At 43.9% G+C, this 16,693-nt stretch overlaps 1 protein-coding gene across 1 annotated transcript in view; it reads left to right on the forward strand.

The window, feature by feature from the left end:
- Window positions 1-16,693, forward strand: part of CTPS2 (CTP synthase 2) — a 136,733-nt gene that overhangs the window by 98,915 nt on the left and 21,125 nt on the right. Inside the window, 3 exon segments of the mRNA XM_033200893.1 lie at window positions 397-452; window positions 6,035-6,131; window positions 14,928-15,072. Coding sequence (XP_033056784.1) covers window positions 397-452; window positions 6,035-6,131; window positions 14,928-15,072 — 298 coding nt within the window.

The raw sequence follows: 16,693 nt of genomic DNA on the forward strand, positions 1-16,693 counted from the left end.
TTCCCTGTCCCCAGTTTTGTTTTCTTCCTTTGTAAATGAGCCCCATTACAAATCTGCACTGAAGCGATAGTGCAGACATAACCATCTCTTCTTGGTCCCGCAGGCAGGTGTATGTAAGGAGGGCAGATCTGCTGGATTCCGTGGTGGACTTGTGTAGCATCTGGCTTCCTTTTATGCAATGGTGATGGCTTACTTGAGAATTGCTTCAGGGTTTCAAAGAAGCGATCGCCATCTTCTACTTGAAAAGAAGAAAATCTAGATGACTATGTGGAGTCTATTAGTTCGTTTTTAGTCCTCTGATAGATAGCGATCCAAGCACCTTCCTCCACAAAGTGTCATGGATGTGCTTATAAAGCTGCTTACTCTAATATTAATCTCACTCTTGTATCTTTACAGGGAAACTTTATGGTGATGTTCCTTTTATAGAAGAAAGACACAGACATCGGTTCGAGGTACGGCTTTCATGCTGAATTACTGGGGAATATGGATGCTTAGTGTGAGGAACCCAGTGATTACAAGCTGAGCCTCTGGAAAAGGTGTCCAGCCTGGTGGTATTCACAGGGCTCAGAGAAGGCCAAATTTCCCACGGTCTCCCACTTCCAGAGGAGATGGGCGGTGAGGGGCGGGGAGGGGGTGGGGGGTGGAGACTCTCATCTTTTTGGCTTTCCAAAGGCAAAAATCTTTATGTACCTGTACACGGGGCCTATCAATGCCCTTGTTACTCTAACCGCCATCTTCTAAATCATGATAAGGCCATCATTTCTTATCCTTAGCCCCCACCCTTTATTTTGCCAGGTTTGTGGAAAAGAGGACTTGAATTTTCTGAGAAGGAACCAAGTGCCTTTTGGGATGGGGGTGCATACCTGGGTATCAGGGGGTGATTGGTTTGAGAACCTCTTTGGAAATTTACATTAAGCTTGAGGCTTAGCGTCACATGACTAAAAGGAGTTAATTGTTGAGGTTGTCACATGAGAAACAGGTTTCTGGAAATGTAGATCGTCTATGCCAGGATTAATGAGTGTGTCAATTATGATGCATTTGACTGTGAAGAACAGAATCCCTGCTCGTTATCACTCAAACCAGCCTAAACATTAAGGAAATTTGTTATCTCAGCCACCAGGTAGTCCAGAGGCTGGGCAGGCTCCAGGCATGGTACAACCAGGGCTCCTGTTGTCTCTGTGGTTATCTCAGCCCTACCCTTGTCTGTGTGTCTGCTTCATCCTTTAGCTGGTCTCCCTCATGGTTCCCAGGTGGCTGCCAGCAGCATCTGGGACAACAGGCATCTCTCCAGACAGGGAAATCAACTTAGATTACCTGCCCACCTGTGAACTAGTAGCCATTTTCAGGGCAATGCTGAACATCAGTAGCTTAAACCTGGGTTCTTGCAATATTCATCTTCCAAGAGGGCTGGGTTTATTATGTTTGGCTTAGACCAGTTAGAACCAGTTTCTGGAATGGGACAGATGGAGTTTCCTGGTTCATATACGGGTGGAGTGGATACCAGGACAAGCCTAGGGCTCTATTTTGAAGGAGGACTTGTGGGAATCAATGCTGATTAGGCAATGAACAGTGTCACTATGACCAAGGAACATAATTTGGAATGTGTAGGACATTTTTGATCTTATTTCCATTGGGAACGGGCCCAACTGGTGGGATAAAAATTATTGAGCTGCTTAGCCTAAGTGGCAATGAGAAGGTGCAAGAACTGCTACGTACACAATAGCATAGCCATTCATTCATTCACACCTATTTTGCATCTGGTATGCATTGGAGATAGAAAGGGGAAAGACAGACGTGGTCTCCCTCTTGTTAGGGAGCTTATATTCTAATGGAGAGGACAAAAAATAGATAACATAGTAATTACAGATTAAATCATGTATTGGATAAGGGACTTGTATCTAAAATATATGAAGAGCTCGTACAACTCAATAATGAATAGTTGCAAATGATATGAATAGATATTTCTTCAAAGAAAATATACAAATGACCAATAAGCAAATGAAAAGATACCCAACAATCATTAGTGATCAGGGAAATGCTTATTGAAACCGCAAAAAGACACGACTTCACACTGACTAAGCTGACTATAATCAAACACAGATAATAATAACAAGTAGTGGAGAGGATGTGGGGTAACTGGAACCTTCATGCATTGCTGCTTGGAATGGAATATATTTCAGCCCCTTTGGAAAACCATCTGGAAGTTTCTCAAAAGGTTAGATATAAGAATTACCATATGACCCAGCAGTTCCACTCCTAGATATATACCCAAGAGAAATGAAAATGTATGTCCACACAAAAACCTGTATCTGAATGATCATAGCAGCAATATTCATAATAGCCAAAAGGCAGAAACAACTCAAATGTCTACCAACTGGTGAATAGATAAGCAAAATGTGGTGTATTCATTTAATGGAGTATTATTCAGCCATAGAAGGAAATCAAGTACTGATTTATGCTACAACATAGATAAACCTTGAAAACATCATGCTGAGTGAAAGAAGCCAGACACAAAAGCCTACATATGTGAAAATGGCCATACTGCCCAAGGTAATTTATAGATTCATTGCCATCCCCATTAAGCTACCAATGACTTTCTTCACAAAATTGGAAAAAACTACTTTAAAGTTCATATGGAACCAAAAAAGAGCCCGCATTGCCAAGACAATCCTAAGCCAAAAGAACAAAGCTGGAGGCATCATGCTACCTGACTTGAAACTATACTACAGTATGGTTACAGTAACCAAAACAGCATGGTACTGGTACCAAAACAGAGATATAGACCAATGGAACAGGACAGAGCCTTCAGAAATAATACCACACATCTACAGCCATCTGATCTTTGACAAACCTGACAAAAACAAGAAATGGGGAAAGGATTCCCTATTTAATAAATGGTGCTAGGAAAACTGGCTAGCCGTAAGTAGAAAGCTGATACTGGATCCCTTCCTTACTCCTTATACGAAAATTAATTTAAGATGGATTAGAGACTTAAATGTTAGACCTAAAACCATAAAAACCCTAGAAGAAAACCTAGGCAATACCATTCAGGACATAGGCATGGGCAAGGACTTCATGTCTAAAACACCAAAAGCAATGGCAACAAAAGCCAAAATTGACAAATGGGATCTAATTAAACTAAAGAGCTTCTGCACAGCAAAAGAAACTACCATCAGAGTGAACAGGCAATCTACAGAATGGGAGAAAATTTTTGCAATCTATTCATCTGACAAAGGGCTGATATCCAGAACCTACAAAGAATGCAAACAAATTTACAAGAAAAAAACAACCCCATTAAAAAGTGGGCAAAGGATATGAACAGACACTTCTCAAAAGAAGACATTTATGCAGCCAACAGACACATGAAAAAATGCTCATCATCACTGGTCATCAGAGAAATGCAAATCAAAACCACAGTGAGATACCATCTCATACCAGCTAGAATGGCGATCATTAAAAAGTCAGGAAACAACAGGTGCTAAAGAGGATGTGGAGAAATAGGAACACTTTTGCACTGTTGGTGGGACTGTAAACTAGTTTAACCATTGTGGAAGACACTGTGGCGATTCCTCAAGGATCTAGAACTAGAAATACCATATGACCCAGCCATCCCATTACTGGGTATATACCCAAAGGATTATAAATCATGCTGCTATAGAGACACATGCACACGTATGTTTACTGCGGCACTATTCACAATAGCAAAGACTTGGAATCAACCCAAATGTCCATCAATGACAGACTAGATTAAGAAAATGTGGCACATATACACTGTGGAATACTATGCAGCCATAAAAAAGGATGAGTTCGCCGGGCGCGGTGGCTCAAGCCTGTAATCCCAGCACTTTGGGAGGCCGAGACGGGCGGATCGCGAGGTCAGGAGATCGAGACCATCCTGGCTAACACGGTGAAACCCCGTCTCTACTAAAAACTACAAAAAACTAGCGGGCGAGGTGGCGGCGCCTGTAGTCCCAGCTACCTGGGAGGCTGAGGCAGGAGAATGGCGTGAACCCGGGAGGCGGAGCTTGCAGTGAGCTGGGAGACAGCCACAGCACTCCAGCCTGGGTGACAGAGCGAGACTCCGTCTCAAAAAAAAAAAAAAAAAAAAAGGCCGGGCGCGGTGGCTCAAGCTGTAATCCCAGCACTTTGGGAGGCCGAGACGGGCGGATCACGAGGTCAGGAGATCGAGACCATCCTGGCTAACATGGTGAAACCCCGTCTCTACTAAAAAAAATGCAAAAAAACTAGCCGGGCGAGGTGGCGGGCGCCTGTAGTCCCAGCTACTCGGGAGGCTGAGGCGGGAGAATGGCGTAAACCCGGAGGCGGAGCTTGCAGTGAGCTGAGATCCGGCCACTGCACTCAGCCTGGGCGACAGAGCGAGACTCCGTCTCAAAAAAAAAAAAAAAAAAAAAAAAAAGGATGAGTTCATGTCCTTTTTAGGGACATGGATGCAGCTGCAAACCATCATTCTCAGCAAACTATCGCAAGAATAGAAAACCAAACACCGCATGTTCTCGCTCATAGGTGGGAATTGAACAATGAGAACACTTGGACACAGGAAGGGGAACATCACACACTGGGGCCTGTCGTGGGGTAGGGGTAGGGGGTAAGGATAGCATTAGGAGACATACCTAATGTAAATAACGATTTAATGGGTACAGTGCACCGACATGGCACCTGTGTACGTATGTAACAAACCTGCACATTGTGCACATGTACCCTAGAGAAAAACTGGAAAAAAAAAAAAAAGCCCACATATTGCGTGATTCTATTAATATAGAATGACCAGAATAGGCAAATCTATAGATGTGGGATATAGATTAGTGATTGCCAGGGGATCAGGTCAGGGTGATGAGGGGGTTGGGGGATGAGGTTAAAGGGTACAGGGTTTGTTTTCCAGTGGATTGTGGTAATGGTTGCATACCTCTGAATATATGAAAAATCATTTGTGTATTTTAAATGGGTGAATTGTATGGTATGTGAATTATGTCTTAAAACTGTTAAGGAAGGAAAAATAATTACAAATTACGAGAACTGGTATAATTTTAAAATGTAGAATAAAAGCTCGGAGGTTAAGATTGCAAAGAATAGGTGAGACCCCACCATAGTTTTAGACAGGGAAGCACTTTCACTGAAGGAGAGGCTGAAAAGGAGTCCTTAAGTTTGGGAAAGGGCTAAGGTGAGATGGGGGCCAGAAAGGACCACAAGCCAGGTCATCAAGTTGCCATCTATTATGATATATTAGTAGAAAACTTGCTCCAAGCTTCTCTTTATACCTTTTTTTTTTTTTTTTTTTTTTTTTTTTTTTTTTTTTTTTGAGGCAGAGTCTCGCTCTGTCGCCCGGACTGGAGTGCAGTGGCCAGATCTCAGCTCACTGCAAGCTCCGCCTCCGGGTTCACGCCATTCTCCTGCCTCAGCCTCCCGAGTAGCTGGGACTACAGGCGCCCGCCACTTTGCCCGGCTAGTTTTGTGTATTTTTAGTAGAGATGGGGTTTCACCGTGTTAGCCAGGATGGTCTCGATCTCCTGACCTCGTGATCCGCCCGTCTCGGCCTCCCAAAGTGCTGGGATTACAGGCTTGAGCCACCGCGCCCGGCCCTCTTTATAACTTTTATGTAACTGTGTGTAAAGAAAGCATTGGGGTTAGTCACAAGGGAAATAAGATAGTTTTAATCCTCAAGCAATTTGTGATTCAGAGAGAGATAGGTAAGTACACATAACTCTAGGGAAGAAGCAACATGGAAATGGCTATAAATAACTAGTCTCAAGGTTCCAAGTCAGAGTATCTGGGTCACAGGCCTACTTTTTGAATCTCACCTTTCGGTAATAGAAGGTGGGCTTCCCAGATTTAGGTGTTGCGGTTACATTTTATATCTCAGGTTCATCATGAGTTTAAAATTGGCTTTGAACATTGAATATAGACATTAACTACTAGAGGATCACTGAAATGGAAAACCCACCCAATTGATGAAGGACCTGGTATGGCAGCTGGTATTGCACTGTGGCCCATAAACACTTAATTTCTTGTTTTGCAGGTAAACCCTAAGCTGATCAACCAATTTGAGCAGAATGACTTAAGTTTTGTAGGTCAGGATGTTGATGGAGACAGGATGGAAATCATTGAACTGGCAAGTAAGTGGGCTCTTCATTTTTGAAAAGCTTCCTGATAACTGGCCTTTCACAGACTAATTTGAGACCCAGGTTTTTTTTTGCATTCTTTCTTTTCTTTTCTCCTTTGAAACAAATATGTAACTACAAAGTACATGAAAAAACAGACTGCTGGCTGGGCATGGTGGCTCACGTCTGTAATCCCAGCACTTTGGGAGGCTGAGGTTGGCGAATCACCTGAGGTCAGGAGTTTGAGACCAACCTGGCCAACATGGTGAAACCCTATCTCTACTAAAAATACAAAAATTAGCTGGGTGTGGTGGCGTGCACCTGTAGTCCCAGCTACTCAGGAGGCTGAGGCAGGAGAGTCGCTTGAACCCAGGATGTGGAGGTTGCAGTGAGCCGAGATAGCATCACTGCACTCCAGCCTGGGCAACAGAGTGAGACTTCGTCTCAGAAAGACAGACTGCTTATAATCCTGACCATTTTGGGGCCTATTAGTCTGACTCCACCATAAAATGACATATTATTCCAAGTCTACCAGTTCTACAAGTAGTGTGCTTCCTTACCAACTCCTCTCTTTCTGAGGCTACTTCTTTGTGCCAGCCTCTAGGTTAGGTGCTCTGGGAAAGGCAGAGTGGCACTGTTGAGTGACATCCTGCCTGCTCTCCTCTTTTGAGAAAGAATAGCCAAGTGCCACCTCATTGTTGGTGACTGATGTTGATGTCTGTTGCATGAGGGACCTGGCTCCTGTCCTGCCTTTCTCCACTGTGCTGGGTGGTCAAGCACGGGTCAGTCATTTAACTTCTGAACACTAATCAGTGTCCCCAGAGTTCTTTTTAAGAGCAAACAGAACAGAAATAAAGGCATCAGAATTGAGGAAGAACACTGAAGTTGTTTTTAGTAACCGGGCTGGAACACCCGTGAGCACATAGGCACAAACTATACATTTACTATTGATGAGACAGACGCAGTGTTATTCTCAGTCAGCTTTGAAAGGACATGGTAAGCTCATGATCACAGCTGGTCTCAGCTCTTTGTCTTGATGTTCTAGCCCAGGGGTTGGCAAACGACTGCCTGTGTACCACGTCTAGCCTGCTGTTTACAGCTAACTTATGAGCTGAGAATGATTTTTACTTTTTTTTTTTTTTTTTTTGAGATGGAGTCTCGCTCTATCGCCCAAACTGGAGTGCAGCGGCTGGATCTCAGCTCACTGCAAGCTCTGCCTTTCGGGTTCACGCCATTCTCCTGCCTCAGCCTCCTGAGTAGCTGGAACTACAGGTGCCTGCCACCTCGCCCGGCTAGTTTTTTGTATTTTTTAGTAGAGACAGGGTTTCACTGGGTTAGCCAGGATGGTCTCGATCTCCTGACCTTGTGATCCACCCGTCTCGGCCTCCCAAAGTGCTGGGATTACAGGGTTGAGCCACCGCGCCTGGCCGATTTTTACATTTTTTAATGGTTAAAAAAATTTTTAAAAATACCGTCTGTGACACGTGAAAATTATATGCCATTCAAATTTGTGTCCATAAATAAAGTTTGATTGGAACACAGTTTAGGGGTAGAAAGGTGTTATCTGTGATCTTCTTACCCATCATAAGGGTCATGACAACAGCCCTATAACAAGACAGGTTGACAAGAGAAAAGCATAACATTTATTTAATTGAAGTTTTATGTGGCACTTGAGTCTTCAGGAATGGAGACCCAAAGACTTGGGGGAAAGCTTCATTTTTATGCTTAGGTTCGATGAACAGTGGACAACCATGTAGCAATGTGATTGGGCAAAAGGGCGTACTCTAGTGGTAATAGAGTCCACTCAGATTCTTCTTGGCCTTTCTGTGTAGCATCCCATTCCCCCAGGTCTAGAGCAGGACTCATCTGGAATGAGGGTCTTATGACCTACTTTCAGGAAAGGTAGGTCAGATAATTTCTTTATAGCCAGCTTTCACACAGAAAGGCTGGGGAAACATCAGAGTGACCTTCTTGCTTTGGAGGTCTTCCCAGTCACCTTCAGTTCAAACTACTTTAGGGTAGCATTTTCTGAGCCTCAACGAGAGCAACACTCATTGATTTATGTCTTGTCTATGGTTGCTTTTAATTTTTTTTTTTTTTGAGACAGGATCTAGCTCTGTCACCCAGGCTGGAGTGCAGTGGCATGATCATGGCTCACTGCAGCCTTGACCTCTTGGGCGCAAGCAGTCCTCCCACCTCAGTCTCCCAAGTAGCTGGGACTACAGGTATGTGTCACCCTGCCTGGCTACATTTTTTATTTTTTTGAGACGAAGTCGCACTCTGTTGCCCAAGCTGGAGTGCAGTGGCGCGATCGTGGCTCACTGTAACCACCACCTCTTGGGTTCAAGTGATTCTTCTGCCTCAGCCTCCCGAGTAGCTGGGACTACAGGCATGTGCCACCATGCCCAGCTAATCTTTGTATTTTTTTAGTAGAGACGGGGTTTCACTATGTTGGCCAGGCTGGTCTTGAACTCCTGACCTTGTGATCCGCCTGCCTCGGCCTCCCAAAGTGCTAGAATTACAGGCGTGAGCCACCGCACGCAGCCAATTTTTAAATTTTTTGTAGAGGCAGGTTTTGCCATGGTGCTCAGGCTGGTCTCACCTTGGCTCAAGGCCTCTTCCCTCTTCAGCCTCCCAAAGTGCTGAGATTACAGGCATGAGCAACTGCACCTGGCCCATGGCTATTTTTTTTTTTTTTTTTTCTTTTTGAGACGGAGTCTTGCTCTGCCACCCAGGCTGGAGTGCAGTGGCCGGATCTCAGCTCACTGCAAGCTCCGCCTCCCGGGTTTACGCCATTCTCCTGCCTCAGCCTCCCGAGTAGCTGGGACTACAGGCGCCCGCCTCGCCGCCCGGCTAGTTTTTTGTATTTTTAAGTAGAGACAGGGTTTCACCGTATTAGCCAGGATGGTCTCGATCTCCTGACCTCGTGATCCGCCCGTCTCGGCCTCCCAAAGTGCTGGGATTACAGGCTTGAGCCACCGCACCCGGCCGCCCATGGCTATTTTTTATACTACCATGGCAGAGATGAATAGTTAAGAAAGAGACCTTATGGCTCACAAAGCCTGAAATATTTACCTTTTACAGAATATTGGCCCTTTACAGAAGCATTTGCTAACTCTTGGGCTAGACTCACAAATATACACTTCATTGAACTAACTCGAATTTAACATTTTCACGTGCCTCCTTGACCTGTTTGTGTATTTGGATGTTCTCTTGACACTTCCATCTCGACTTATTTAAAACTAAATTTACATGCTCTCCCAATTAGTTCATTCTCCTGCTTCTGTTAAGGTATCATCAATATCCTTGTCCAGAGTTTCTCAGCCTTGCCACTGTTGATTGACATTTGGAGTGGGATAATTCTTTGTCGTGGAGGCTGTCCTGTGCACTGTATAGCAAGCTTGTTTAACCCACGGTCCGTGGGCTGCTTGCAGCCCAGGACAGCTTTGAATGTGGCCCAAAACAAATTCGTAAACTTTCTTAAAACATTATGAGATTTTTTTGCATTTTTTTTTTTAAGCTCATCAGCTATCATTAGTGTTAGTGTATTTTATGTGTAACCCAAGACAATTCTTCTTCCAATGTGGGCCAGGGAAGCCAAAAGATTGGACATCCCTGTTGTAGAGTGTTTGGCAGCATTCCTAGCCTCTACTCACTGCCAGTATCACCACTACCTCCTATGTTGTGACAACCCAGAATATCTCCAGACATTATCAAATGATCCTGGAGAGCCAGGAGCAGTGGCTCACGCCTGTAATTCCAACGCTTTGGGAGGCGAAGGTCGGAAGATCACTTGAAGCCAGAAGTTCGAGACCAGCATGGGCAACATAGCAAGATCCTATCTCTACAAAAAACTAAATAATTAGCTGGGCATGGTGGTTCGTGCCTGTGGTCCCAGCTACTCAGGAGGCTGAGGTAGGAGATTGAGCCTGGGAAGTTGAGGCTGCAGTGAGCCATGATCATGCCACTGCACTACAGCCTGGGTGACAGAGCAACACCCTATCTCAAAAAAAAAAAAAAAAAAAAAAAAAGTAAGTCCCTGGGGGACACATTTGGTGGAGAACCATTCTCCTAGACTGTCAGGCTAGAAATTTCACATATTAGCTCTTCTTCCCCTTCAGATCCCAACTAGCAGTGAGTTGTCAAGTCCTGCAGATTTGCCTCTGGAAAGAAAGCTGGTGTTTGCAATTGCACTGCGGTACCTAGAACACTAGTCCCAGTGCATGCCAACTCCAGCTCAATCTCCTTCCTGCTTCCAAGCCATCCCTTCTCCAATACCTCCTAACAAGAACAGAACTCTGCAGTGTGTGACACTAATTTGTTGGATAAACCACTCTCATATATTGAGTACTAAGTGTGTGCAGAATACTGTAAAAATGGTACCGTGATATTTCAGAACCTGCATTTCCAGCCTATATGCTTGAGGCTCCAGATAAACTGGATTACCTCTGAGTCTTCTAACCTCCCTCTTCTTTGTCCATCTTAGCTCGTGTCACTATTCTCCATTTCAAATGCCTTTTCTCTGTCTCTTTTCCTTTTTGTCTCTAATCTGTTCAAGTACTTCCAGAGTCCTGAGCAGAGGGGAGAATTGAAGTCTAAGAAGGCTCCTTTGTTTTTTTTTTTTTTTTTTTTTTTTTTTTTTTTTTTTGAGACGGAGTCTCGCTCTGTCACCCAGGCTGGAGTGCAGTGGCGCGATCTCGGCTCACTGCAAGCTCCGCCTCCCGGGTTTACGCCATTCTCCTGCCTCAGCCTCCCGAGTAGCTGGGACTACAGGCGCCCGCCATCTCGCCCGGCTAATTTTTGTATTTTTTTAGTAGAGACGGGGTTTCACCGTGTTAGCCAGGATGGTCTCGATCTCCTGACCTCGTGATCCACCCGTCTCGGCCTCCCAAAGTGCTGGGATTACAGGCTTGAGCCACCGCGCCCGGCCAGAAGGCTCCTTTGAACAGAGCAGCATTTTACCTAGACTTGAAAGAAGGAAAGCAATGGACATTTAGTGTGCACTTACTGGATGCTTGTCACTAGACCTCTTGCTAGGGACTTTGCATACCTTATAAACTAACAGAGCAGATGATGCTATTCCCACTTTACAGAGGAGACCGGAGTGCAAAGAGGTTAAATGACATGCCCAGGGCCATCACAGCTAGTCCTTTGCGGCAAGAGCAAACCCAGGTGGTTACCTCCATCTGCCACCACTGCTGTGGGATTTTATTGTTTCTCTTGTTTTCACATTCTACCTAAGGTGATCAATTCATGCCTAGAGTTTTGAATTAGAATAGTAAGTACGCATTTCCAGGAGTCTTTCTGATGGAAATGTCCATCATTTAGAATTAAAGTGTGGATCGCTGTTGGTATTGAAGCCTCTTAAATCTTCCTAGCATGTGAGAAGGCAGAAAATTTCTTAAGCAAATTACTATTTGTTTACTTTGTTTAAGTACTTATTCACTTTTAATTCTCCTGGTTCTCATTATTGTCATCAAATACTTAGAAGGTTCTTTCATCATAAGGATTTAGATTCCCATTGGGGCTTTCAAATTTCATGTGGATTGAAAAGGAAATGAGAGCTGCTGTAAAACCTTGCAGTTTTTAAAAGCTGACTGCAAGCACTTATTAAGGAAAATTCCCAGAAGATGTTGATCTTAGGTACCCTTGGAAACATATCCACGAATCTCCACTGTTCCTGAAGGGTTCCGAGAAGAACAACAAAACCTGGGATTAATATTATATAATGTCAGAATTTGGTTTAAAGCAATCAACGGCATTATTTTAAAGATAATTGTATCTAATTGATAGAACATCATCAAAATAAAAACTTTTTACTTTCTCCTCATATGGCATAGAGGATTTTTTGGATAAAGTGATTCAGAGCAATGATCCATTCATTCACATATTCTGTCCCTGGCTATTACATGATTACATTGCTTAGCATCTGTCTGTAGTGATACAAAAGCACAGTTACTGTCTGCTTTTTTTTCCAAAGATGTCCCTAGATGTTATGCAGTAAGATTTATTGTCTCTTAAATTTAAAGCTACATTGCTTAATTTCTTCTCTAAGTGTGGATGATTTCTCTGCGTTTCTTGAGGGAATACATTCCTGGGAGAAGGTGGCATTCCCCTTATCAGGCTTTCTTACCTGCATATTCCTCTAATTCAAGGAAGTTTCTTCTTAGATGTAGAGGATTTCTACACTGGATTTTTCTGGAATCAGAGCTGTCCTATAGAACTCACTGGAGTTTTCTGGGATCAGAGCTGTCCTATAGAACTCACTGCAATGATAGAACTAGTCTACCCTATCCAATATGGTAGCCACTAGCCACATGTAACTTTGAACATGTTTCAAATGCTCAATTAATTTTAATGAATTTAAGTAGCTACATATGGCTAGTGGCTACCATTTTCTATAGCAGAGCTTTTTTTTTTTTTTAATAATTTCAACTTTCATTTTGGATGCAGGGAGTACATGTGCAGTTTTTGTTTGTTTTTTTTTTTTTTTTTTTTTGGATAGGGTCTCACCCTGTCACCCAGGCTGGAGTGCAGTGGCATTATCATGGCTCATGGCTACTCCACTTCCTGGGCTGAAGCAATCCTCCCACCTCAGCCTCCCAAGTAGCTGGAACCGCAGGTGCACGCCACCACATCCAGCTAATTTTTGTATTTTTTGTACAGACAGGGTTTCACCATGTTTCCCCAGCTGGTCTCGAGCTCCTAGGCTCAAGCAGTCTGCCCACCTTGGCCTCCTAGAGTGCTAGGATTACAGGCATGAGTTACTGTGCCTGGCCCATGTGCAGATTTGTTACATGGGTATATCGTGTGATGCTAAAGTTTGGGGTATGGATCCCATCACCCAACTACTGACTAGAGTACCCAACAGATAGTTTTTCAACTCTTGCACTCCCCTCTCCTTCCCCCTTCTGGTAGTTTCCAGTGTCTATTGTTCCCATCTTTATGTCCATGAATACCCAGTGTTTAGCTCCCATTTATAAGTGAGAACATGCAGTATTTGGTTTTCTGTTTCTGTGTTAATTCACTTAGAATAATGGCCCCCAGCTGCATCCATGTTGCTGCAAAGGACATGGTTTCGTTTTTATGGCTGCATACTATTCCATGGTATATATGTACTGCAGGCTCTGCCTCCCGGGTTCACGCCATTCTCCTGCCTCAGCCTCCCAAGCAGCTGGGACTACAGGCGCCCGCCACCACGCCCGGCTAGTTTTTTGTATTTTTTAGTAGAGACGGGGTTTCACCGTGTTAGTCAGGATGGTCTCGATCTCCTGACCTCGTGATCCGCCCGTCTCGGCCTCCCAAAGTGCTGGGATTACAGGCTTGAGCCACCGCGCCCGGCCTGTACCACATTTTCTTTATCCAATCCACCATTGATGGGCATCTGGTTGACTCCATGTCTTTGCTGTCATGAATACTGCTGCCATGAACATGTAAGTGCATGTGTCTTTTTTGTAGAATGATTTATTTTTGGCCGGGCGCGGTGGCTCAAGCCTGTAATCCCAGCACTTTGGGAGGCCGAGACAGGTGGATCACGAGGTCATGAGATCGAGACCATCCTGGCTAATACGGTGAAACCCCGTCTCTACTAAAAAATACAAAAAACTAGCCGGGCAACGAGGCGGGCGCCTGTAGTCCCAGCTACTCGGGAGGCTGAGACAGGAGAATGGCGTGAACCCGGGAGGCGGAGCTTGCAGGGCGCTGAGAGCCGGCCACTGCACTCCTGCCTGGGCGGCAGAGCAAGACTCCGTCTCAAAAAAAAAAAAAAAAAAAAAAAGAATGATTTATTTTCCTTGGGTATATACCCAGTAATGGGATTGCTGAGTTGAATGGTAATTCTGGTTTAAGTTCTTTGAGAAATCTCCAAACTGCTTTCCACAGTGGCTGAAATCACTTACATTCCCACCAACAGTGTGTTTTCTTTTCTCCACAGTCTTGCCAGCATCTGTTGTTTTTTGACTTTTTAATAATAGCTATTCTAGCAGGGCTTTAAATGATTACCTTAGGAAAGTAGACATTTGCATTCAATCGTAATTTCCTTATTACTGTAGTAGTAGCTTTGGATCTTTGGTGCTAAGTGATGGGAATTTGCGATTTTGAATTCCATACTAGATTTTAGATCATTTGATAAAGCACTTAATTGAAAGCTTTAAAGTTATATTTACTTCCCCCTCTTAAACTTATTATATTTTATTATCTTTAGCTTGAGTCATAGCCAGGGACAGGATATTTGAATGAATGGATCATTGCTCTGAATCACTTTGTTCAAAAAATGCTCAGTTTTATGGTGCTATGAGTAATACCCAACTTAAAGCTGTGACTAGAAAAAGCAATTGTCCTCATTGCGTTCCCAAGGGTAGCCCAGTGGGTCGACATTGTGCTGGTTTATCTCAGGGGACCCTTACCCTGGGAAAGGAGAAGACCTTGCAGGAAATGGCCTGAAGCCACCTAAAAGAAAGAAAGACCCAGGGTTAGCCCAAAGTCCAAGGGAAATCGAACCAACATAAATCTACAAAGTGCCTTCAAAAAGCAGGCAGATTTGAGGAAAGCGGAATTCTTCTTGCAGTTCAAAAATTTTTGCTTGACTTTGCTCACTCTGACACTTTCCACACGTAAAATTTCCAAGATGTGTTTTACAATTTCAAATTCCACGCAGGAATGGATGGATAGTGAAAGTAACTGACTATAATGATAACAGGTTAAAGAATCATCTTGCCATTTAATGAGCTTTCATATTCAAAGATAAGAAGATCTTTAAAGCAGTTCTCCTGCTTGTCTGCTTTAATCCCATCGTGATTGTTGTCATTTCAGATCATCCTTATTTTGTTGGTGTCCAGTTCCATCCTGAGTTTTCTTCTAGGCCGATGAAGCCTTCCCCTCCGTACCTGGGGCTGTTACTTGCGGCAACAGGGAACCTGAATGCCTACTTGCAACAGGGTTGCAAACTGTCTTCCAGGTAACCAGCTTACTGCTCTTAGCAATAAACCAAGATGCGTAGTTATTAATATCTTAGGGTTTCTTACAAAAGTTAATACCATTATAGAATTTTTAAATGTGAAGAATCAGTTTTTTTCTCTTAAACATAATTTTCTCCTCTTCATGAAAATGGTTTATGGCCGGGCGTGGTGGCTCAAGCCTGTAATCCCAGCACTTTGGGAGGCCGAGACGGGCGGATCACGAGGTCAGGAGATCGAGACCATCCTGGCTAACACGGTGAAACCCCGTCTCTACTAAAAAATACAAAAAACTAGCTGGGTGAGGTGGTGGGCGCCTGTAGTCCAGCTACTCGGGAGGCTGAGGCAGGAGAATGGCGTGAACCCGGGAGGCGGGGCTCGCAGTGAGCTGAGATCCGGCCACTGCACTCCAGCCTGGGCCACAGAGCGAGACTCCGTCTGAAAAAAAAAAAAAAAAAAAAAAGAAAATGGTTTAATTACACCTACAGTAGTAATGTGTCAGCTTTCCAAATCATGATGACACTGTATATTATTTTAGAAATTTTTTTCATTTTGATAAGTGAAAAGATTTTCTTTTGTTGATTCTTTGATTAATATATATGAATTTTTATATGTTTATTGGCTGTTTGTTTTATGAATAGCTTGTTCACATCTTTTCTTCATTTTGATATTGTATTATTTTCCTTACTGATTGGTAAGCTCTTTATGTATAAAGGTCATTAATCCTTTGTTAGGCTACAAATATTTTTCAAAGTGATTTTGCTTTCCTTCTAAATTGTTTTTTTTTTTTTTTGAGACGGAGTCTTGCTCTGCCGCCCGGGCTGGAGTGCAGTGGCCGGATCTCAGCTCACTGCAAGCTCCGCCTCCCGGGTTCACGCCATTCTCCTGCCTCAGCCTCCGGAGTAGCTGGGACTACAGGCGCCCGCCACCTCGCCCGGCTAGTTTTTTGTATTCTTTAGTAGAGACGGGGTTTCACCGTGTTAGCCAGGATGGTCTCGATCTCCTGACCTCGTGATCCACCCGTCTCGGCCTCCCAAAGTGCTGGGATTACAGGCTTGAGCCACCGTGCCCAGCTAAATTGTTAATGGTAGTTTTTGTTCTCCCTAAAGAGTTTAGTACTAGGCCAGGCGTGGTGGCTCACGCCTGTAATCCCAGCACTCTGGGAGGCTGAGGCGGGCGGATCATGAGGTCAGGAGATCGAGACCATCCTGGCAAACACAGTGAAACCCCGTCTCTACTAAAAATACAAAAAAATTAGCCAGGCGTGGTGGCAGGCGCCTGTAGTCCGGGCTTCTCGGGAGGCTGAGGCAGGAGAATGGCATGAACCGGGAGACGGCGGAGCTTGCAGTGAGTGGAAATCGCGCCACTGCACTCCAGCCTGGGCGACAGAGTGGGACTCTGTCTCAAAAAAAAAAAAAACAAAAACATAAAGAGTTTAGTCCTTTTTATGTTTTTTAAAAATGTATGTAGTCAAATATTTTACTTCTGTGGCTTCTGCCTTTATTCTCATGCCTAACATCTTTCCTTTTGGAAAGATTATATAAATAATAACCCCTGTGTTTTCCTCTAGCATTTTTATGGTTTCAATTTCATAGTTTAAATCTATAATCTATATGGATTTCA

Source organism: Trachypithecus francoisi, unplaced genomic scaffold (genome assembly GCF_009764315.1).
Source record: "Trachypithecus francoisi isolate TF-2019V2 unplaced genomic scaffold, Tfra_2.0 Lachesis_group6, whole genome shotgun sequence".
NCBI classification, from domain to species: Eukaryota; Metazoa; Chordata; class Mammalia; order Primates; family Cercopithecidae; genus Trachypithecus; species Trachypithecus francoisi.